Source organism: Moschus berezovskii, chromosome 14, assembly GCF_049115385.1.
Source record: "Moschus berezovskii isolate FMDL1 chromosome 14, NW_MosBer_1.0, whole genome shotgun sequence".
Classification (NCBI taxonomy): domain Eukaryota; kingdom Metazoa; phylum Chordata; class Mammalia; order Artiodactyla; family Moschidae; genus Moschus; species Moschus berezovskii.
Window position 1 is genome coordinate 55,461,315 of NC_142473.1, and position 23,732 is coordinate 55,485,046.

Consider the following 23,732-nt stretch of genomic DNA (forward strand, 5'->3'; position numbering starts at 1 on the left):
CATGTTAATTTCCTGGTTTTAATAATTATAATTTAATAATTTTTAACAGATGGTTGGTGAAGTTGGTGAAGGGTGCATGGAACTCTACTACTGTGGTAATTTCCTGTAAGTCTAAAATTATTTCAGAACAGAAGTAAAAAAAAAAAACAAAAAGAAAACCTGTTACTAATAAAGAATGGCAGTCGCTGAGGTACAAAGCGGCAGACAGCTCCTTGAGGGGCTGGATGGTGCCTGCTGCAGCATCTGCTGGAGCCCATGTTCCAGCTTCCGGCTGCCCCCCACTGTGTCATGATATTCCTCCATCACCCGAGGGACTGTGATTCCTGTCCCCATTTTCTGCTTCCTGGAAGAGACTTTCTGACACCAAAGGAGGGTTTCCAAAATGGCCTTCAGGGGAGGCTGATGGCATGGTCCTCAATGGTGGCTAATGCAGATGGTTCCCAAGGATGGATGTACCAATCCTTGCTGTGCCCTGCTAATTAAGCTGAGGCCGAACATGCCTGGTGTGTGGAAAGCCTTGGGGGATGGTGTGCAGTCCTCTGCTTAGTGACTAACATGCAGACTGCATGAAGGAGCTGTCAATCCCGTGTTAACTTAGCTAGGGCCATGGTATAGACGGGGCTGAGGCAGACTCCATGGCCATCTGGGTACAGCCCGACCCAAGGATCCCTCCCGCTACAGTTCTCCATTGTCTATGTTGCTGGTCTCCTGCAGGAGGCCCCACAGAGTTAAGCTTGCTTGGTCATTTGGTGCTTCTGTCCAGGCTCTGTGTGGGGTAGGGTAGTACTCAGCCTTCTTCCTAAAGATGCCCTATGCTGACCGAGTTCCAAAGCTGGAGAGACATGGTCTGGTGTGACCCCTGAACGTGGGGCAGGGAGGAATAGTATCTGTGACACGTCAGTGGAAGGGGGAAGGGTTCTGAGAGTCCCTTCCCCTTGGAATTCTAGGGCATGGGAAAGAGGAAGCAATGGCTTAAATGCAGAAGCTCTGTGTCTGGGCCTCTGACTTCTCTGCTCCCTGTGGAGACATTCTGGGGACTCAGTAGCATGAGAGCCAGCAGAGGGTAGCAGGTCACAGCCTGGTCCCTGTCTTCTTCCAGCCAGATCTGTTCTCAGCTGCCATACTTCTGAGTTTCCAGAAAACATGATAAAGTTTCAGAGGCTCTGGGACATGAGGATCACGCTGAAGGACAGAGATGAGGGACCTCCCTCTTCTCCCTGCCATAAAGCGGACAGAGGAGCAGCTCCCCTCCCAGAGACCTGAGAGCACACATGGGGCCCACAACGAAGGGGCTAGGGTGGGGCTGAGAAGGCATCTTCCAGGGGCTGTGAGGAGGTAACAGGCCTTAGGCTAGATGGAGAGGGGTGAGAAGCAGGAGGGGAAGGTAGGTCGGTCACCAAGTCACAGCCAAGGGGGCTTTATTAGGTGTTGAGGGCATGTATGGGCAGGTAGGTAGACGCTAGAGGGTGTGGCACACCTTCTCAGGGTGGAGTGGCGCCTGGATGTCCAATTTGTGGGTCTTGCTGTCCTTATCGATGATCTCCAACCGCAGCTTGGGGGGACGCCTCTCGGCCTGGGGTGAGGGCAGTTCAGGACTCTTGAGCAGCTGCTTGTCCGAGTCCTCCACAGTGATGCGCAGGGTGCAGCCTCCCGGCAGCAGGTCCTGCTCATAGGCAGCCGCCAGCTGGTTCACCACACGGCGCTCCACCTGCAGGCAGTAGGGGAAGCTGTCGTCACCAGCTCTGTCACTTGTGGCCTGGGAAAGTATTTACTCAAAGCTTCAGTTTTTTCATCTGCAAAGAGCTAACAACACGAGCGTGCAGGACTAACAAGTCAGTACTGTCAGTTTCTGAGGTTCCCAGCCCCAGTTTCCTGACGCTGGTAGGGGTTCAAACTCATTTACCCTCCTGGAAAGGGGTTTTACTTGATTATATTGTTTTTGGTTCTGAAGGGGTGTCTGCTCTGGGTAAGGACAACCCCAGCCTGCCTGCAGGCTGGGAGCCCAGCGAATGGGTCCAGGGGCACCAGGGAGGGAGGTGTGGAGGTGCCTCACTTCTCTCAGGGCTCACCTCATGCTTGATGGAGCGGGCGCCATAGTGCACGTTGTAGCCTTCAACCAACACGTCTGCCACCTCACGGTCCCAGAGCAGTGTGATGTTGTGCCTTTGTTTGGCCTGGGACAGGTCAGACAGCAGAATGTCTGCATGTGGCCCAGGGCTTTCTAGATGTTCCGCCCCCAACCATGGGCAGTCCCTGCTCTTACTCTCTTGGCCCAGAAGTTCAACTCCTTGTTGACGAGTTGGATGAGCTCCGAGTGGCAGAAGGGGAGGAAGTAGACGATCTCATTGATTCGTCCCAGAAACTCATCTCTCCGGAAGTGAGCCTGCAGGGCCAGGTTAGGGATAAGGTAAGCTTAGTGACCCAGAATGGGTAAAGGAACTAGTGGACCCTACTGGGGAAGATAGGGGTGGGAGGGCTTCCACATCTTCACGATGGCTAAGGTGATCCCCTCCAACTTGAGGCTCCAGCAAGAAGGACAAGGAACTCTTACTTTTAGGATGGGGCGAATCACGTTTTCCTTGAAGTTCTTTGAGATGGTGATCTTGTCACTGATCTGGACATCCCCTGTGGAGACAGAAACAAAGGCCTGCTCCCTACACCTGGGACCTCTGGGAGCTGTGCTGCACCTTGGCTCCATGAAAAGAGCCTGGTCTTGCCCCTGACAGTCTGTGTGATCCTGGTCAACATCTCAGGCCCTCTGGGCTTCGGCCTTCTCGTCACCTGCACAGAGGACTGGACTGCGTACTTTCCAGGCCCTTCTAGTGCTCATGTATGGTAGGAATTGTATGAAGGAGGCGAGGGGAGAGGAGAAGAGTCAGGACCAAGACTTGAGTCCCGAGTTGTAAGAAGGGGGCTGGAGAGTTCAATCCCAGACAGAAGGCTGACAGATGCAGTGTCCACCCTGACACACTCCCCGTTCCAGCTTTCCAGGGCCCACCCGTGCCCACCTCCAGGTTTCTGACCTGCCATCCCCTTGCTGCACCAAAGTGTCCCTCCCTGTTAAATGCACATCCCTTCAGTGCCCTGAGACCCTGGCCTCTTCCTGGCCCCACACCTTGGGGGGGCTCTGTCCCTTCCTCTGTCTGGAGCCCTCCTGTCACCTGAGAGGCCTGGGGCTTTCTTGAGGAAGTAGGGGCACTGTCCGTTGGCCTCCCTCCACTATCTAGTTGGGTGCTTGGTGACTAGTCAGGGCTAGTGAGGGAGAGATGCCAGCCAGGACCTTCATCTGACCCTGGGACCGCAATGCCATCCTTCCCCCCGGAGCAGTGTGGCAGCCGTGCCACTTGACTGTTTGCCCAGAGAGCGTGGGCCACATGCCATACCAAGGTTCTCGGCGATCCGGTTATGGCTCATCTCCAAAGCTTCCTGCCTCAGCTGCAGCGCATGCTCTGCTATCTCATCGCTGGCCACGTTCGAGGTCATGATGAAGATGGCGTCCTTGCAGTCGATGGTCTTGCCTTTTCCATCTGTCAGCCGGCCCTGGGAAGGAACAGCAACTGCATGGTCAGGGAGCGGTAAGGCTGGGCATCTCTTCCAGGAGGTCTCTCCAGAACCCTCTCCCCCTGGCAGTCAGTGCTCCCTCCTCTGGGGTCTCTGAGCACTGTTCTCACGCCTCGGTTGCAGTGCTCACCTGCTGGGAGAGCCACCAGGTGAGACTGCCTCTGCTGCCTGGCATCTCTTGGGGCACCCAGAAGCCAGCCTGACACACTCTCCTGGAGGCCTGCTGTGGGTGGAGCTCTGTATTGGGGCACTGGGGACTCACTGAGCCTGACACGCACCAGTCTAGAGGAGAGAGGCCAGGAAACCAGCAGTCAGAATTCAGTGGTTATGCATTATGATAAAGGGAAGGCTAGGCTGCTATAGGCGGAGAAGGCAATGGCAAGCCACTCCAGTACTCTTGCCTAGAAAATCCCATGGATGGAGGAGCCTGGTAGGCTGCAGTCCATGGGGTCGCTATGGGTCGGACACGACTGAGCGACTTCACTTTCACTTTTCACTTACACACATTGGAGAAGGAAATGGCAACCCACTCCAGTGTTCTTGCCTGGAGAATCCCAGGGACGGGGGAGCCTGGTGGGCTTCCGTCTATGGGGTCACACAGAGTCGGACACGACTGAAGTGACTTAGCAGTAGCAGCAGGCTGCTATAGGAGGTCAGAGCGTATTCTACAGGGCCACTGTGAAGACCAGATAAATGAACTGAAACAGGTATAATCTCTGCATCTTTGGAGCCATCCTCTGGCCTAGGATAAAAATAATGTTCTTCCTTTAATCACTGTGGGAAGTTGCCTTGGAATTTTTTGTTTTTTTCTAGAAGTGACACAGAAGAAACAATCTTTACTAGACTCAAATGCACCAAGGAAAGAGAAAAGGGGCAATAGTATAGGGAAGAGACAGAAGAACTAGAAAAGTGTAGTTGTCTGGGGCCGTTCAGCTTAAGGGCAAGGAACTCCGCCCACTCAGCAAACCTCAAGGCTCCCATGGTACAACAGCACTTTGCAGTCATTTGTAAAGAAGCACAGGGGCTTTCCTAGTGGCTCAGTGGTAAAGAATCTGCCTGCCAACACAGGAGATATGAGTTTGATTTGGGTTGGGAAGATCCCTTGGAAAGAAAATGGCAACCCACTGGAGTATTCTTGCCTGGGAAATCCCATGGACAGAGGAGCCTGGTGGGCTACAGTCCACAGGGTTGCAAAAGTGTTGGACATGACTAAGCAACTAAAGAACAACAATGACATGTAAAAGCAATAATCAGTGCACTGCTGAGAGGAACTGATGGAGTCTGATGTGATGGGCACATCCACGCCCACCCCCGGGGCCCTGCTTAGTGTCTTCTGTGAGGGCAGGGGCTGGGTCTTGTTCTCACCGGGTCTTAGAACATGCCTGGCATAGAGCAGTCCTCAGCACTTGCTTGCAGACTGTTTGAATCCTCACCGCCCCTACAAAGAAACTAAGGCTCCAAGAGCTTAGTTTGTACAAGGTCTCACAGCTGGAACACAGTCCAGCTGAGACTCTACTGAACGGTCTGACCCCAGCACCCCTGTCTTTCACTGCACACCAGGCTCCTGGGGCCACACCAACAGTCTTCATGAAATTTTCTTCCTATATAAAAACTTCTCAAAGTTTTTCCATGAAATTTTCTTTCCTAAATAAAAACTTCTCAGAGTTCTTCTAAATTCAGTTTGCATCCTTTGATCCTGACTGGAGAGAAGCTACTGGGTCAGATGTGGGGAGAGGTAGACCTTCTTGGGAATTCACCTGGGTTGCAGATAAAACATAGCTCCTGCCAATTCTGAGAACATGGCTCAAGGGAAAGGCCACTGGCAGCCTGCGGGGGCCTGCCCGAGCCAGTGATGCTGGGCCCTGCCCCGGCCTCAGGCAACCATTCCTTCTTAAGCACGTTCCTTTCCTTGGAGGCCAGGGCCTCACTCAAGGTCAGCCCTTGCTTCTAAAGCAGATGCAAAGGCAGACTAGCCCTAGCTCACAGAGGTAAAAAAGAAAGGCATGTGCATTAATTGAGCACCTACTGTGTTCTGGGCATGGTACCAAGTGCTTTCCTGCCTCACTTTACGCTGGCCCATGGCACAGGCCTCTCAGGAAGTGTTAGCTCCAAGGGTGTCTATTCAAAGGGAGCCTTGAGATCCAGTTCTGGTCACTCCCCTGTCCCAGCCTTGAGTGGGAAGAGGAGAAGGAAGGGTACAAGCAGATGTCCCTGAGCTTGGCCATTAGCTCACTTCACCCCCTGCTTACGAGTTACAACACGACAGATCCACTGAGGGCAATTCTAGTTTGGGGACCAGGTTTGCATGTGTGCGTGATGCACCCAAGTGCGCGCGGATGACCCCGCTGTGTTCGCAGTGCTCATCCCTGAGGACTGAGCACACACATGGCTGTACTGGCCAGAGCAATAACCAGTGGCCATTTCGTTCTGAGAGATCAAAGCTCTGCTCATAAAGGGGCCTGCGGATGGGTCCCGGGTGGGCAAGGGGAGCAGGTGCAGTGCATGACTGACCCAAGGGTGACTTTCAGTGTTTGCACCTCCTCCTCAGAGTCCCTGGCAATAAAATGTGTCCCAAAGAGGGAGCTGTGGCTGACCCGCCTCCCAACTGGAGTGCAAGCATGCGGGTGAGGTGTGAATGCTCACTGCAGGGTCACAGGGGCTGCTCCCCCACCGGCCCCCCATTTCTGTCCTTGAAGGGAGGAGCAGAGAGTGGGGTTACTGGGACTTCTGCCCTGTGCTGTAGGTCTGAGGTCAACTGGGAAGTGAGCTGCATCAGCTCCTGCTTTTCTGGGCCTAAGCTTGGGAGATCTGGGATGGGTGGATCTGGGGTGGGGGGGCGCGCCTCTCTATGCCCCTTAGTCCTACTGACCCTAGGGCAGCACTCACCACAGTGGCTGATGTTTTTTGCTGCCCATCTCCCCCTCACTCCCGAGCACTGAGGCAGGGGCTGTGTCTGTTCTGCCTGTGTCCCCTCTGCCCGCCTGCACTGAGCCACACTCTTCTTGTTTGCCTCCTACTCTCTGGCGACTCCCTCTCTGGGTCTTTGCGGAGAGGTTGCCAGGCTCTTCTCCTCTCACCAGACTCTTACCAGGTGAGTGAGCTCGTCCACTCCTGTGGCTTCTGTTACTCTCTCTGTGCTGAAGCACTCCTGAGTCTACTTCCGGTGCAGACCTCTCTTGCACTCCAGACAAACAACTTCCTGGGCATCTCCACCTGGCTGTATCCCAGGCATTTCATTTTCAACACTTCTAAACCTTAGCTCCTCACCTTCCTCAATCTGTTGCTCACCCGCCTGTGTTCCCTGCCTCAGCTGACAGCAGCAGAACCCATGGGTCACCAGGCCAGAGACGCTTCCACTGGTCACCCTTGTCCCCTCCCTGTCTCCTCACTTGGGAGTTCTCTCCATCCAATGGCCCTGCTGTTGAGCAGGTCTCCCCAGCCCTCACTTGGACTCTTCAACAGACTCCTGGATGGTCCCTCTTCTTTCTTCTAGTCCATTTGCTCACTGCTGCCTACAGGAGCTTTATAAAAGGGAAATCCAATCATGCTTTTCTCTTGCCCAAAGTCTTTGAAGGCTTCTTCAGTTCAGTTCAGTTCAGTCGCTCAGTCATGTCCGACTCTTTGTGACCCCATGAATCACAGCACTCCAGGCCTCCCTGTCCATCACCAACTCCCGGAGTTCACTCAAACCCATGTCCATCGAGTCGGTGATGCCATCCAGCCATCTCATTCTCTGTTGTCCCCTTCTCCTACCGCCCCCAATCCCTCCCAGTGTCAAGAGTCTTTTCCAGTGAGTCAACTCGTCGCATGAGGTGGCCAAAGTATTGCAGTTTCAGCTTTAGCATCAGTCCTTCCAATGAACACCCAGGACTGATCTCCTTTAGAATGGACTGGCTGGATCTCCTCGCAGTCCAAGGGACTCTCAAGAGTCTTCTCCAACACCACAGTTCAAAAGCATCAATTCTTCGGCGATCAGCTTTCTTTACAGTCCAACTCTCACATCCATACATTACCACTGGAAAAACCATAGCCTTGACTAGACGGACCCTGGTTGGCAAGTAATGTCTCTGTTTTTTAATATGCTGTCGAGGTTGGTCATAACTTTCCTTCCAAGGAGTAAGTGTCTTTTAATTTCATGGCTGCAATCAGCATCTGCAGTAATTTTGGGGCCCCCAAAAATAAAAGTCTGACACTGTTTCCACTGTTTCCCCATCTATTTCTCATGAAGTGATGGGACCAGATGCCATGATCTTTGTTTTCTGAATGTTGAGCTTCAAGCCAACTTTTTCACTCTCCTCTTTCACTTTCATCAAGAGGCTTTTTAGTTCCTCTTCACTTTCTGCCGTAAGGGTGGTGTCATCTGCATAAACTCTCCAACAAATAAATCCACACTCCTTTGCCTGGCATTCTAATCTGCCCGTCTATCTCATCCATCTACCTCCACCATTCTGCTCTCACCTTCCCTCTGCAGTCGGGCAGTTACTGAAAGGCTGTAGTCCTCTGGATGGAGCAGGCTGCCTCACGCCTCTCTGCACCTGCACACAAAGTGTCTACTGCCAACCCTAACATACTGAATTAAGTTAGTGGACGGGGTGTTTCCCCCGGTGCTGTGGGCTCTGAGAATGCCTGGAGAGAGACTAGGTGTCTGGGAGTTATTATTTAAGCTGTGGGTTCTAAACTGGAACGCCTGGGTTCAAACCCTTGATTTCCTCTTCCCAGCTGTGTGACCATGGATGAATCAGTTATCTCACTTTATTTCAGTTTCTACATTTGTCACACTGAGGTAGTAATAATGACTATCTTCATATGGTTATTGGGAAGATTAAAGGAGTTGATAAAACAGTGCCTTGCACATGAAGTACAAAAATGCCAACGCTATTGCATCTCTTTTCTACCTGATAGGCAGGGAGCTCCCAGAGGGCAAGTTTGGGTCTGATCCATAAGCTGTGTACCTGAATCCCATTAACAGTCTAGAAAGGAGTTGGGGGAGTCTCAGAGCACAGGTGTGGGAAACAGAATATGTGACCTTTGAAGGACTGGCCTTCATTCCTCAGTAGGAGTTCTCAGGATAGGGAGTAGATAAGAGCCTAGGAAGAGGGCAATAAAACTGGGGCAGCCAAGGATGCTGGGCTCAGAAAGGAAAGCAAGAGAGTGGGCAGCTGTGGGGACATTTGGGTCTGGCTTGGTAACTGGTGTGCTATTTGGTCCAGGGGTATCCATTCCTATCTCATCAGCGAACCTGTGACATTTTGGGAAGCAAACCCCCTTCCATTTTCCCAGGGCTCAATGGGGCTGAGTGGAAAGGTGGGCTGGACTCGGTCTGCCCATGTGCTGGCTAACACAGCCTCTGCATGGGAGCAGAAGGGAGGCCTCACCTGGAACAGGTGGATGTCAGCCCCTCCCCTGACAGTAAGCCCTCCCTCCCCTGCTCAAGATAAGGAGAGGTACAGTGGGGAGACCCGGGCTCTGGGACCAGATGTATCTTGAGACCATTTCTGGCTCCTCTGTACAGTAGCTCTGTGGCCTTGGGCAAATCATTTACAATCTCTTGAACTTGTTTCTACATCTGTTATAAAAGATTTCTACCTTGCCTGGCTATTGTGACGATCAGCAATAATATTTGTAATGTCTTTAGCACAAGCCTACTACATAGACTGTGCTGAATAAAAGGAAGCTGTTCTCATCTAGAGCTCACTCAGTCAGTTGAGAGGGAGACTGTTCTTGTTTGTGATGAGCCGGGAGCTGTTCAGGAGAAGAACGCTCCATAAGCCAGGGCACCACCATTCCATCATCACTGCAATGGTCACAGACAGCAGCAACATTACTAACATTTTAAAGCACTGGTGAAGATGATGGGAGGAAGAAGCAGGAGCCGTCTGAGTGAGAAAGGTTCTTGGAGCTTACTGGATCCAGCCTCCCTGTTTTTCACATGAGGTCCCTAGAGATGGCGCAGAGCTGGAACTAAAAATTCAGGTCTCACTCTCCTGTGACTTCTGCCCCATTCTGTCTCTTTAAAAGGGACCCTGTGCAGCTACATTTCAACTTTTGGGCTGTGCTTGTTTTTCCTGGAGTGCCCAGTCTGGGCCCTGGTCCAGAGAAGGGGTGAAGCCACATCTGCTAACTGACTGAATGCACACATGAGGAAGCAGCAACCTGATGAATGACTGACTCCAGACCCACAGGTCCTGCTGCTCATAGCCCCCTCATACCTACAGGAGTCCCCCACCCAAACCCAGCCCAGGCTGACTCACCTCATCAAACAGCTGCAGCATGATGGTGAGCACATCTGGGTGGGCTTTGTCTACCTCATCAAAGAGTACCACAGCATTGGGGCACTGCTTCAGCTTTTTGGTCAGCTGCCCACCCTCCTCGTGGCCAATGTAGCCTGGTGGGGACCCGATGAACTTGGCCACCTGGTGGAAGGAAAGAAGTAAGTTAGGAAGGCCTTTCCATCCTTTCAGTTTCCAATATGGGGCATGCACGGTAAGCTGGCTTTGTATACTGTTAAGACTGCCTGTTTCAACAAGGTGAGGTTATCTCTTGGGGTGGAAGGAATCCTGCTGTGATAAGAGAGCAGCCGGATCTCTTCTGTATTTATTCTTCAGAGCAAATCCTATGCAAAACAGATCAGGGACCCCACTGCGTACATACGTCCCCAAAGGACAAACTCCAAGGCTGCTCGAATTATCTCAGGACTGAATGACAAGTCCCATCAAAATACCCAGGCAGAGTACCCAGGAGAGCATGTTGACATGCTCTCCAAATCACACTTCACCAAGGACTCTCACTCACCTCATGTCGCTCCTGGAACTCAGACATGTCTAGCCTGATGAAACCCTGTGTGGAAACAAGCAGGAGTCCATTTGAAGGCAGGAAGGCAGAGGGAAGGGCTAAGGAGGAGAGCATCTCAAATATCTTCCAAGCTTTCAAGCCACACCAAGCCAAGATTTTCTATCCCATTCTCATGACACAGTGTTTTCTGGCTCCTCGTCGCCTTTTCTGTCCACTCATCCCCTAAATGATTCCCTCACTCCGTACCTTAGTAAACCCAGGTCATGTCCCTGCCCTTAAACTGGCCCAGAAAGTCTCTTTTTTCAGGCTTCTACCAGGCCTGATCACCACATCATCCACTTTTCACACATTTCCTGAAGGCATCCTGTGTGTGCTGAGCTCTAGAGCTGTGTCTCTGTCCTCCAGGAGCACCGGAGTGGGACAGGCTGACATAGACAAAGTCAGCCTCCACCAGCATGGACCATGATGAGGTGGAGGGAGCAACAAACACCCAGACGGCTCCATGGTGCCCTCCACTCTGCAAGTCTACATGGGCACAAGTCCCTTTGCTTTAGTTTTATTTTTCAAAGAGTGTAGATGATTTGCAAAGCTGTTAGTTTCAAGGGTACAGGAAAGTGATTCGTTTATACCCACACACAAACACACATATATATTCTGTTTCAGATTCTTTTCCATTACAGGTTATTACAAGACACTGAATATAGTTCCCTGTGCTATACAGTAGGTCCTTACTGTTTATCATTTTTATACATAGTAGTGTATATCTGTTAATTAACTGTTAATTTATCCGCTCCCCATTTCCCCTTTGGTAACTACAAGTTTGTTTTCTGCCTGTGAGTCTATTTCTGTTGTGTAAATAAGGTCATTTGCATCACTTTTTAGGCTGCACAAATAAATGATATCATATGATTTTTGTCTTTCTCTGACTTACTTTTCATAGTTTGATAATTTCTAGGTCCATCCATGTTGCTGCAAATAGCATTATTTCATTATTTTTGATGGCTTAATACTATTCCAACCCCCCCCCCCCCCACCGCCCAATTCATTCCTCCATCAATGGACATTTAGGTTGCTGCCATGTCCTGGCTATTGTAAATAGTGCTGCTATGAACACTGGGATACATGTATCTTTTTGAATTAGAATTTTCATCATCTTCAGATATATGCCCAGGAGTAGGACTGCTGGATTATATAACCTCTAGCTTTTTTTTTTTTAAAGAATCTCCATACTATTTTCCAGAGAGGCTGCACCAATTTACATTCCCACCAACAATAAAGGAGGGCTCCCTTTTCTCTACACCCTAGTTTACTTTTCCTTTAAACTAATAAATATGATTTATTTACACGTCTTCACATCATTTAGGAGCTCTCCACAACATTGCTTGCAGCCCTTCTCTCTCCATGGTTGGGCCTAGGGGTGATTTCCAAGGAGGTGGCCTCCTGGGTGAGGCCCTACCATAATTAGCCCCAGGGAGAGAACACTGTCTAGAGTGGGATCTGTGAGTTAACTCAAGCAGAATGTCCTCTCTTTTTCATGAAGAACTCAGGGACTTAGGGTGTTATAAGGGCATTCAGAGGTGCCCTGGCTCTCCACTCAGATAAGGGTTCCCCAGAGACTCCTCAGGCTCCTCTCCTACTGGCACCCACTGACTACACTTCTGCTGAGAGCTGAGGAACAGGGGGTGCCAAGACCTGAGAGGGAGGTATTAATGGCTATATCTGAAATGCAGTCCATATTCTAGTTCAGCTGCTGGTCAGAAATTCAGTCTGTGAAGTTTTCCAGTTTTCTCTGTCCTGTCACTCTGTACCTGAGGTATAGGGTGGCAGAAAGAGCCCTGGACTCGGCTTCCAATCCCAGTTCTCCACTGTCTGTAGCCTTGACCAGACTGCCTCCCCTTCTAGAGCTGCTGTTTCTTTGCCCTACGTCCTCTCCTTGTTTCACCAGAGGGCTGAGGACAGGACCTAACCCAAGAGGTGGGAAAGATCCCGGAGAAATTCTTAAGGCCATGTGGGGTGATCACTGCTATCAAGCATGAAGCATTAGCTAGTAAGCATCTTTACAGGTCCCCAGGCAGTTCAGCCAAGAGAGACACAGGCTCAGGGAGGGTAGGAAAACAGACATGGGGAAGCTGGGAGTGCTGGAAGCAATGGGCTAGAAGCCATGAGATGGGCATCTGATAACAGCTGACACTGGGCGCTTACTATGTGCTTGGCAATGTTCTAAGCACGTTATGAAGGGCTTAAAACGTGTGTAAGTCTAAGAGATAAGTACTATTACCCCACCTTACAGATGAGAAGACTGAGTCATGAGTTAAAGTAATTTGCCCAGGGTCTCAAACTGACAATCTGGTTCCAAGTATGTGCTCTTAGACTCTATACTCTATTGCCTCATATTTCCCACTACCTCAATCAGCTGGGCTTTTGGCATCTTCATCTTAAGGGTTCTGAGTTTTATGCCCAGAACCAGTGTCAGTCAATGTCCTACGATAACAGGGAGTACAGACTTCAGTGCTTACTTACTCTCCTGTCAAGTTACTAAGTCCTTCTACTGATTTGCTAAATAACTCTGAACAAATCTCAGGGCTTGATTTTCTTAGCTGGAATAATTTTGGTTTCACATGATCTTAGCTTAGGGTTATCTAGAAGTGAGGCAACAACAATAACAATAGTATCCAACATGTATTGACGGCTTACTAACGTGCCAAGAATAGTGTACAGCATTTTACATCATTATCTCACTTAACTTTCATGATAATCCAGTAAGATAGGTACCACTATTGAACCCATTTTACAGATGAGGAAGCTGATGTAAACAGAGATCTCAGCCAACTCCACAGAGTAGTTTAGAGCTGAACTCAGATCCCTGCTCTTGATTCCTTCATTGTACTGATGCTATAACTGTGGTCTTTAGAGCTCCACCACCCTACCTCAGGATGAAATCACAGGATGATTTTTTTCACAGGTTTTTTTCTCAAGGGTTATTAACTCTAATAATGGAAGTTAACAAAGCTGCTCAATTCAGAAAAACAGTGGCGATTAATGAGAAGGAAAAAAAAACAACTCATAGGAGGTCTGATAAAGAAATTATAAAAATATGCAAACAGGGATTTCTCTGGCAGTCCAGTGGTTAAGACTTCGTGTATCCACTGCAGGGGGGTGTGGAATCAATTCCTGGTCAGGGAACGAATATCCCATATGCTGTGTGGTGTTGCCAAAATAAGAAAAAAGTGCAAACAAGTCTCTGTGAGGTAGCCAAGTCTGGAGGTATCAGTGACTCTTTTCAAATGAGGAAACTAAGGTACAAGAAAGCCAGAGCTTGTATTAATTCAAGTCACCGACTCCCAGGCCAGTGCTCCTTCATTGAGTGAGCCCTCCTTTACACTGGGCCCTGTAGATGACACTCCCCCAACATCAGTCCTTGGATCCTGGCAACATCAGGTATCCTGGTTAGACAGCTTACAGTTCAGAACCCTCAGATTATAAAGGCATGTCTCAAACATGCCTGTTACATGGCCAGAGAATGTCTGTGCTAAACACAGACACTGTAATGAGCTGATCCACAGGGCTGGTGAAGGTAGGAGTTTTATAAAAGTACCAACTCTGATTTAAAAATAAAATATATGGATGATTATATTGGGCTTCTCATGCCCGTCTCCCTAAGTGACATGAGGAGAAAAAAGACAGGTTTATAGTCTAGTCCTTTCTTGCAATAGAGAACAATGGTATTGAGAGAATAGCTGACAGATTGGATTCTTGTTTTACTTCTTCCCCTAACAGGTGATCTTGGGCCCTTAACGTTGCAGGGTCTCAGTTTTCTCATCTGAAAAGTGGTTGTATTTTGGCATTTAAGCTATTTTCCTTGTAAGATCAAATAAGACAGTAGATGGGAGTGCTATGAAAGGGCGGAGTGATGGATAAATATGAGACAAGGGATCAGGTACTTGATGGGTGTTAGAGCCTGAGCTCGCTGTGATCACAGTATCTCACTTGATGCTCATAATAACCTTAGACACAGGACTGATTAGCTTCACTTTGAGGCAATAGCTGAAACTTGGAGGGGTAAAGCAACCTGCCTAGGGCCAGTAGAACCCGCGCCAAGGGATGGCTGACTCCAGAGCCCAGATCACCCAGCCCACTATCTCCAAGGGGAGAGGGTGGTACTTCCCATCTCCCAGGTGAGGCATGCACTGAAGGATGCCATCATCAGCTTTCAGGACACCCTTCACAAGTTGAAATCTGCCTCTCGTTTAGATGCTCCAACTGAAAAAAGACTTGCATCATCCATCTTTTATCAAGCCCTTTCTCCTTTCTACACCAGCAAGTCAGCAGATACTTTCCTTCTACTTCCACTGTTTATGAAGACATATTAAGACAGCTTGGATAAGGAGATTATAATTTGTAATTAAATATTAACCTTTCTGACAGTATTAAAATTAAACCACTCAGAATTCTTCATCCCTAATCAGGTGGTTCCTGCCCGTAACTACATCTTCCCTAATAGTCTCACTAGTTTATGGCCCTTCCCAGAGTGCTAATTGTTTCAATCGCTGCCAACCTGATGAATTGTCCTAAAAACGCTGTTTCGGTTGGAGCATATTAGCATGCCGTGCGCTGTTTCTTGCCTGCCTGCCTGTCGAGTGGGTCTGCCCTTGCTTTGGTTGAGGCAGCTCATGGCTACCGGCAGAGTCAGCAGAAGGGGCCAAGGATGCAGCTCAGGAGGACATGGCCTCAGCTACCTTGTTTTCTGTGGCTGCCAGGCCCTCAGAGAGGTGGTGAAGGGGTAGCAGGGCCACAGCAGGACAGGAGTTGGCCAGGACTCTGTTGCTGACAGAGCTCTGGGCAGTTCCTTATCACCTCAGCTAGGGAGGCTTTCCACAGAAATTAGGCAAGGGCACCCAGGGTCGTGGGCAACCTGCGACGCCTCCAGACCGGGAAGCTAGGAGGAAGAAAAATGTCTGGTTTTAAGTTGAAATGTTTCTACAGTCTCCAAGGACTGCTCTGACATTTTTCTCTGTGTGAAACAATTTCTTGTCAGCCTTAGAAAGTCAAACTGAGCAGGTCTTGGAAAGCCAGAGTCTGAACAAGGGGATGGGCACTTGTGGGATGGAGTGGTGAGCTCTCCGTGGCCTGCCAATTGCGCCTAGGTTCCAGCCCTTACCTTTTTGGCATCTTTGTGCATATATTTGGCTGTCTGCTTGGCCAGTTCTGTTTTTCCTAGTAGAAGGAAAAGAGAAGTATTGGGTTAGGAGATGACTATCTCCTGGAATGAAAGAATATTAGAAATGCATAGATGCTGGAAATAATACATGTTATGGAAGGGAACACTGAGGCTCAGAAAGGGTGACTCTTAAGGTCACCAACGGAAAGCTGATGGTAAATCTGGGACCAGAATCAGAGTCTTCATTGTATCTTCATTTTTCTGTGGATGGGGACTGAAGCTTTTTCTCTACAGCAGCATCTAAAAGTGGGAGGCTGACTCATACAATCCAGAGCCATCTTGTCCTTTGAATCCCAGCACAAACTTTGCTTTTCCTAGAAGCACCTTGACTTCCTGGCTCATTGTACTGTCTTTCTCTGGACATCCATGGTCTTGCCATCTAAGGTAGGCCCTGGAGCCAAGGCCAAACAGAGGCTGGGAGAGGATAGAAACCCCCTCTCTCTGGCTTTATAGCTTTACTTTGTAACATAAAGAAAGGATGACAATACCAAAGTGATGGCTCTCAAGGGCCATTTGGTATGCTGGTCAAGTCTTTAGAAGTCACTGCCTGTCTAGTATGGGTCAAGTTCTATGGTATAGTGTGAAGTGATGGTAACCCCTTGGGACCCTACATCAGAGGCAGCATCCATGAAGATGCTGAGAGGGAAGAGGAAGCTACAGATGCGTGTAATTCCCCATAAAGACAATGGGAGGGCAGCGATGGTGGGACTCTGAGGGTGGAGAGTGAGAGGGTGAGAACACCAGATAATCCAGCCCAACTGGCTCTAAAAATCCCCAACCAATTTCACTGAAACCAGTTCTGCTATGCACTTAGCACTGTGCTGACCATCAGTGGCTTTCTTTAGCTTCCTAGAGGGTTCTGGCCCAGGCTACACGAGATAAGGCTGGCGCCCTGGGCAGTGGAGGTGGTTCAATTACTCCTACAGGGCAGCATCTGAGGTTGCAGAGTGGCTGGACCAGGACTAACAGGCCCCCAAGGGCCTGGCCCTCCTGGTGAATCAGGCCCTGCACCACAGCTTCCAGAGGGAGAGGCATAATTCCAGCTGTTCCAACGTGACAGATGATCCTCTGCTGGCTCTGTAATTAGAAGGCAGTTGTTTTGGGAGCTGGAGTTGAACTAGAGGAGGGTCGTGTGACTCTGGCCCATAGCAGCTGGGGCTCCCCCAGCTCTCCTCCCCACAGACTTATCTACTCCCCGTTACCTATTCCAGATGATCCCAAGAAGAGGAAGACCAGAGGGTGCTCTTCGTCGTACCAGCCATTCTCCTTCCTCCGGATCGCTATGGCCAAACACACAAGACGGGAGGACAGGGAGGAAGGCAGATAAATCAATGACACAAAAGGCAGGCTAATTATCACTAAGTATACAATATGTTTCACTGCTCTGCGCCCACTCAAAGTCCTCACGACCATTAGTGCTGCCTAATCTGATTAGCTGGCAAGGCCCCTAGAGACACCTAATCAGGTTAGCATGGATTTGGAAAGCTGCCCAGAGCAGATTTCGGATAAAGTTTTCCAGGATGAGCACTCAGCGTTGCCAGGGAAACTGAAAGGCTGGTGGATGGTGAATGGAGGTGAAGGGGGTGGGGGACTGGTGAAGGAGAATTGGAGAGGAACTTTAGCTCTTGGCTGGTAACCCATCTACTCACAACTGGTTGGCGGCTGAGCCTGCTCCTATGCAAATGGGAGAGGCAGAAGCCCACGGCAGGGCCTTGGGGACCAGGGGTGTGAGCTCTGAACTCTTTCCCATTTGGGGGAAGTAAGTTCTGCTGTTAGGAAATACAACCAAGTGCACTTTTTGGAAGCCAGTCAAGGGTACTGTGGAGCTCAGGGCAAGGAAGGGTGAGCCACTTGATAGCACCTCCATAAACCATGGCCTCCACTGGACAGAGGTGCAGGAGGGGAACAGACATGTACCAAGTTTCTTGGGGCTCAGCTCTGTTACAGTAAGCACTGACCTCTCCTCTCCAGGAGGAAATATATAATCAAGAGATCTGCATGCCACACAGAGTAGGAGAACCAGGCTCAGAAGCATCACCCAAGTATAAGAGTAAGGAACAGAATGAGGCAGAACCACCCGAAGACTCATTTATTAAATATGTTATCTCCTAGGCCCAATGGAAAAAATCGCCAACATTTTATTACTCAAGACCCATACAGATAACCCTGAGTGGAAACTATTATTGTCAATTCCATCAGATTGAACAGGAAACTGAAACAAGAGATAAAGATATCTGCCCAAGTCATATAACTAGTAGGTTACCAGCTGACTGGTGGAGACGGTAGAGTTGTATCGCTTAACCTGTCCTCTATTTTGGTCACATATGGTTACAAAAAGTGGGATTAATTTGGGTTGCATAAATGGAAACATGCAGTCAGAAGCAGGAAGGGGTGAGAGCACTGTGCAATGTCAAGGTTGGTCTGCAGATGAACAGAATATATGGTCTGCTCCTCAGAGAGCTGAGGGGAGATGAGCAAAGGGATATATGTCAGAGGACAAGGCCTGGAAACCAAGTCAATGGAGGAGGAGTTGACAGTCTTAGGGAAGCATCTTCAGTTTTGAGGTGCAAAGATCCTACATACTATATACTGTGTGGTATAATCTGTGTGGCTAGGTTTCATAGAAGTGGCTGGAGAGGTCAGGGAAGGCCTTCAGAAGTGGAACTGATGACAGATCAGACTAGGCAGGATCTGGAGGGAAGAGGTGGCAGCATGACAGAGGTCGCGGGGGGGACACGCGGGGGGGACACGCGGGGTGAACAGGAATGAACATGAGTAGCTGTGGGGGGGATCAGACCACAGAGGTCTCGAATGCCTGTCTCAGGAGTGCAGGTCCACACTGTGGGCTTTTTCACCTCAATCTTTAATGCTTCTTCCTAAGACACTTTTTCTAGTTCTGGCCTCAGAAGAAACAGAAACTGCAACCTCGTGGATCCCAGACAAGCCACTCTGTCTGCCCGGGATTCTCTCCTTGAGATTTCTGAGAGGAGTCTGAGAAACCACTCAGTCTAACTTGTCCCTTGGGTCAGGCTCAGATCATCTCTAAACTGACTGGCTTGGTCCTCTGGAAGAGGACTGGCCATGAGGGGAACCCACAGGCCTCGCAGGTACCCAAAGGCTAGGCATGAAGACAAAGAAGCCCCAGCCTGGCGAGAGGGGAGGCCCAGTGTTCTGACAGAGGCAATACCCTGTGGGTGAGGGTGTTTGGGGAGGTAGACCTATAAAATGACAAAGGCTGGACTTCTGTGAATATATGTGCAGGATGTGTGCTGAGGTAAAGGTGAGAATGGGGGGTTATCTGAAAGGAGTCACACTTTTCCAAAAGTTGGCTAAGTTGAAAATCCAGGTTTGAAAGAAGCTGAGCATAAACTGGATTCAGGCTTCATGAGGGGTATCTGGGGAGGCCAAAGTACCCAGGCATCACTCAAATGGGGAGCCCAGGGAGAGAGGTTCCCCAGGTGTCGTGAACTTGGGGTTCTGATCTTGACTTCTCTTTCACGAAGCTTCCCAGCCCACCGAGAGCTGCGTGCCTCTGGGCTAAGCAGTTCAAAAACACCATGGAGAACATGGAATTGGATTATGCCTGGGGCCATCTTTCCCCCCTTCTTTTCTAATAACGCACCTGGGAGAGAGCTCTTTATAATGCCAAGCAGACTCCACTGCACAGCTGTTCCTGGTCAATTCTGCTGGACTCAGGGCATGAGTCTGGGGTGGGCTTGATCTGGGCCCCCCGTGAAACAGGCAAAATGCCAACCATTAAACAATTACAACTCTGGATATTTCTAATAATATCTGAAGAGAAAAACGGCCAAGCAGATGGTGTCCGACAGAATGAAAAATGGAAGTAGCTAGGAAAAACTGAAGAAGGCGGGCCCCCGGGTGTGTGGTTGGTAGGGTGGCTGAGGGCTAAGACTGGGAACCTTAGGGTCCTGTCAGGCTGGGGCAGAGGCCGGGACAAGAGACCTGGCTGGGTCCATCTGGGATGTGGCCACAAATATTCGTGTTCTCACTGTGGACAAGCAAATGCAGCAACTTCCTCTGCTAGTACTTCAGAGCCTATAAAGAACTTCTGTAGACATAACTTCATTTGAGGCTGGTTACAAACCCATGAGGCAGGCAGGGCATGTAACTTGATTCCCATTTTACAGATGAGATCATACATATAAAGAAGTGAGGTGACCTGCTCAAGGTTACACAGGTAAATAAATGAACCTGGGCTTTACCCCTCGTGCTGGCCCGCTCTTGAACCTGAACTGGTGAGTCAGGAGTTTAGAGGGAGGAGTTGGCTGTTTCCCACACAGCACCTCCTCATTCCCTCACCTCACCTGAAAGTTGCCCCTCCGGAGTCTTTCAGTCTGGCTGCCTCAGTCACTCCATACGTGGTCGCAGGAGCCCCTGCCCCTGGCCATCTCTTGACCAGTGCTCTCTGGGCTTGAGATGATCTCAAGGTCCTCTGAGCAGGAAGCTCAGCCCATCTGGCTAGTCCCATCTCGGGGGCTCCAACAGGCTTGGCAGCCTCTCCATATGCTGGACCAGTGACAGGGTCCCCTTGCTGGGTTCTCCTGGCCATGGGCACCACTACCATTCATCCTACATCTCACCTGCAACAACTCTTCTGGCTTACTCCGTATCACATCTGCCCAATAATCCCTACGTTCATCGATGGGGCAGTGCGGTGGGGAGGGCAGGAGCTACAGGATCTAGTTTGGGGTCCCGGCTCTGTCACTTATTAGTTGACTTTGAGCACAACACTTACTCCTTTAGAAGCTTGGTTTCTTCATCTCTAAAATGGGACTAGCCATACCTGCTCAGTCGGCCCCTCATGAAGATTAAAATGAATTAATGGTTATGAAAATGATTTGTAAGTTGCAAAAAAAAAAAAAAGAATAATAATAAGAATAAAAATAACAGTAGTCATAGCAGCAGTGGGGGCACAAGCTGTTAGCCGTGCTATTTTACAGATAGCCCTTTCATCCTTACAATACTTCAGAGAAGTAAGCATTATCTCTCCATGTTACAGAGGAAGAGGTTGAGGTTCACAGAGGGACAGTGGGAAGGTTTCATTTGTCTGCACCCTCATATCAGGGGGAAGGGAAGTCCCAATTTGATTGTGTATTTCGTGGGTGCATGTCCTAGGCCTATTTCCTGAGGGACTTTTGCAAAACACTGGTATAATGTGTGCTGACTAAATGAATTAATTGTTGGTCTTCTTGGAATCGCAAGGGGCAAAGAACAGATACTTCAGCTCCCATTTTACAGAGAAGAGTGATGCCTGGATCCAAGAATCTCTTATGGCTCCAAGTGGTTACTATTACCCTTGGGTAAAGAAGGCTTCCATTCTCTTCTTAACTTCCCTCCAGGGAGCCTTATCCATTTGTTCAGCAAAAAAGCTCTGTGTTGTGTGCTGGGGCACCTACAAAGAAACCGAAAACAGGTCTGCACCTCTTGGGTGAACGCTGCTATGAAAACTGTGAGTGCCAAGTGGTATGGAGTACTGTGAAAAGTATGGGAAACGCCATTTGTTTCTGACTGTGACTTGGGGCCAAAGAACAAGGGGGAGATGGCTAGGCAGCCTGGATATGATGGGACATTCCAGGAGGAAAGCTCTGGTGTGTGCAAAACCCAAGTGAGACAAAAGAACTGCCTCCTCTTCCCATGCCAGGCCTTTCCCTTCATCTAGCTCAAGGTTTTGGGGGAGTCTGGGTAGACGGACTCATCTTTCCTGATAAGTTCTACTGATGCAGCAGATTTTTTTTTAACCTAACCTGGAACAGTTTGCCCCATACTTGTGCCACCTCCTAAGGGAACCTATCCTTCAGAGGAATTCCACAGTTCAGTCACCTAAATGTCTATTACTATCTTCTGTCTAAGCTTATTCGTTCAAGGGGCATAGCTCAACAAGTGCCTGCTTCTGGTGCCCTGGGTTTGGTGGATGATCAGAGAAAAACTCTCTTTTTAGTCTGTCAGGAGTATTCTTCCTGAAGGCAAACTATTGCTACTGAGGAGTTAACGTACTAAAATTGCAAACAGATTTTGTTGAGCCCACCCACTGTGTGTGAGTGCCTCACAGGCTATGGTGAGGTTAAGGTTAGGGACCCTATGGGTTAGGGACCACTGGAGGGAAGACTGACACCCTTCCAGAAAGAGGCTGAGATCAGAATCTGTGCTCAGGAGAGGCAGAACCTCAAGATGTGTTTAGACTTTGTTCATCTGAGTTTACTTGAGTTCAACAACCTTTTACATACCTATGTGCCAACTCTGGGGAAACAGACCTGAAAGAGAGGTAGTTTCTGACTTTTGCAGGGAGAAAGACATACAAACTGATGCTACGTGGTAAGTGCAACAAAAAAAAGTGTCCACAGGAAGTACATAGAAAGGCCCTGCACCAGGTGGAGAGCTAAAGAAAGCTTCCTAGATAAGGCATGGGTCAGGTCTTGGCAGGCTAGCAGAAGGCCAGAGCAGTTCAGACAATAAGAAGAGCAAGGGAGGGACTCCTGAAGTAGGGAGGTGGAACTTAAGAAGTTTTCTAAATTAATCACTACCTGTCTACAACTCAGGGATGATCTGGATGTATTTCTCAGATTACAAACAGGACTTCAAGGGAGGGTCCAGAAAGCTAGCTGCAGCACTCAGGAAGATTACATTTCTGGATTACTCAAAGAGGGAGGTAGAGTATGAGATAGGATGGTGCACCTACTGTGTGTATATGGGTGATAGTAAAGTTCTGAATTCGGGTCAGAGCCAGGCTTAGAAGAGCGGTCAAGGTGGTAGAACTTCCCTGGGGAGTTCACAGGCTTCAGAGTCAATAGGGACCAGATGCAATGGGCTTCGGGCATAGGCCTCTGGTCAGAGGGAGCCACTGGGAAGCCTCCACGGGTGCAGGCTGCCCAGAAGAGACTTCTTGGAGCAGGTCTGGGGAATGGGATGTCACCTCAAAGGGTCAAAGGCTGACTAGTATGGGTGCTGTAAACAACAATTTTGCTACACTTACATTCTTAGTATGCTTGTGAACAACTAGGAAGCAGGCTTAACAGCTTCTCTTCTTTCCTCAGAGCACATCACGGAGATGGACAAGGGGCCATAATCAAAGTAATTAATGTGACAAAATGCACTAAGCATCTACCTCGATTGGAGGGCTGTGCCAGGAACTGGGAAAACAAAAATCATTCAGTCAGGGTCTCTGCCCTCAGGAGTCTACAGTCTATTGCTCCTGAAATATAAAAACCAGCCCAAGGGTGGAAGATGGGCAGGGCTAGGGTGGGGAAGGGGCCAGAAGAAAGGGAGTTTCAAGCAGAGAGGACAGCATCAACAAATACTGGCAGGAGAGCCACGCAGCATGTGCTGGGCGGCGGGGGGATGGGGGCAGCTGGGGAAGTGGGGGAGGGCAGCAGGGGTGGGCCCTAATGCCAGGCCAGGGCAGCAGTCACTCAAGAATTTTACACAGGGTTTTTTGTTTTGTTTTTACACTGTACAAAGCTGACTCCGGGAGAAATGATTATAGGGGAAGAAACAGAGACCAACGAGGAGACCCCCACTAGGTTCGGACAGGAGACACTGAGGTCCTGAGCTGGAGGTCCTCAGTGGTATTAGGAATGGAGGGGAGAGGCCAGGTGTGAGATCTATTTAAGAGGTAGAATGATGGAACTTTAAGGGCTGTAAGGGGAAAGAAGGGCCAAGGAAATATCTAAGCTTCTACTCAGGAGACCAGGGAATGGTGGGGCCTTTACTGAGACAGGAACACGGGAGGGGAGCAGGTGGAGGAGGGGAGCAGAGTCTAGATCTGAACAGACAGCTGGCTGCCTTTCTGAGGATGGCGGGCACAGAGGCTCTGAGCTCCCTTCCCCATGATCAAGAGCAGCTCGGGATTCTGGAAGGAGAACCTCACACTCGATGTCAGCGCTCTGGCCTGTAGTCTGCACGTTGGCCCTGCTTTGGCTCCAGTGACCCGAGAAGACCAGAGAGGCCATGGGGGCCTGGGCTGTGGGGTCGGTGCTTCATCTCCTCCATTTGTAAGGTGGTAACTGTGCGCCAGCCTTGCTAGAAGCCCTGCAGCTGGGGATCACACTGATAAATTCACTGTATTACTTTGCACAAATCAATATCCCAGCACTTACCAGGGGTTGATGTGACCGAAATTGGTTTCAGCCAATTCGTGAGGGTA

At 49.6% G+C, this 23,732-nt stretch overlaps 1 protein-coding gene across 1 annotated transcript in view; it reads right to left on the bottom strand.

The window, feature by feature from the left end:
- Window positions 1-1,401: 1,401 nt before the first annotated feature.
- The window catches only part of CLPB (ClpB family mitochondrial disaggregase), a 143,114-nt gene continuing 120,783 nt past the window's right edge, over window positions 1,402-23,732 (bottom strand). Inside the window, exons 8-16 of the mRNA XM_055423598.2 lie at window positions 16,774-16,851; window positions 15,512-15,567; window positions 10,354-10,398; window positions 9,813-9,974; window positions 3,384-3,540; window positions 2,552-2,625; window positions 2,264-2,383; window positions 2,070-2,174; window positions 1,402-1,708 (exon numbers count right to left, since the gene is read on the bottom strand). Of these exons, the coding sequence (XP_055279573.2) occupies window positions 1,460-1,708; window positions 2,070-2,174; window positions 2,264-2,383; window positions 2,552-2,625; window positions 3,384-3,540; window positions 9,813-9,974; window positions 10,354-10,398; window positions 15,512-15,567; window positions 16,774-16,851 (1,046 nt within the window). The 3' untranslated portion in view covers window positions 1,402-1,459. The remainder of the gene's footprint in view (window positions 1,709-2,069; window positions 2,175-2,263; window positions 2,384-2,551; window positions 2,626-3,383; window positions 3,541-9,812; window positions 9,975-10,353; window positions 10,399-15,511; window positions 15,568-16,773; window positions 16,852-23,732) is intronic.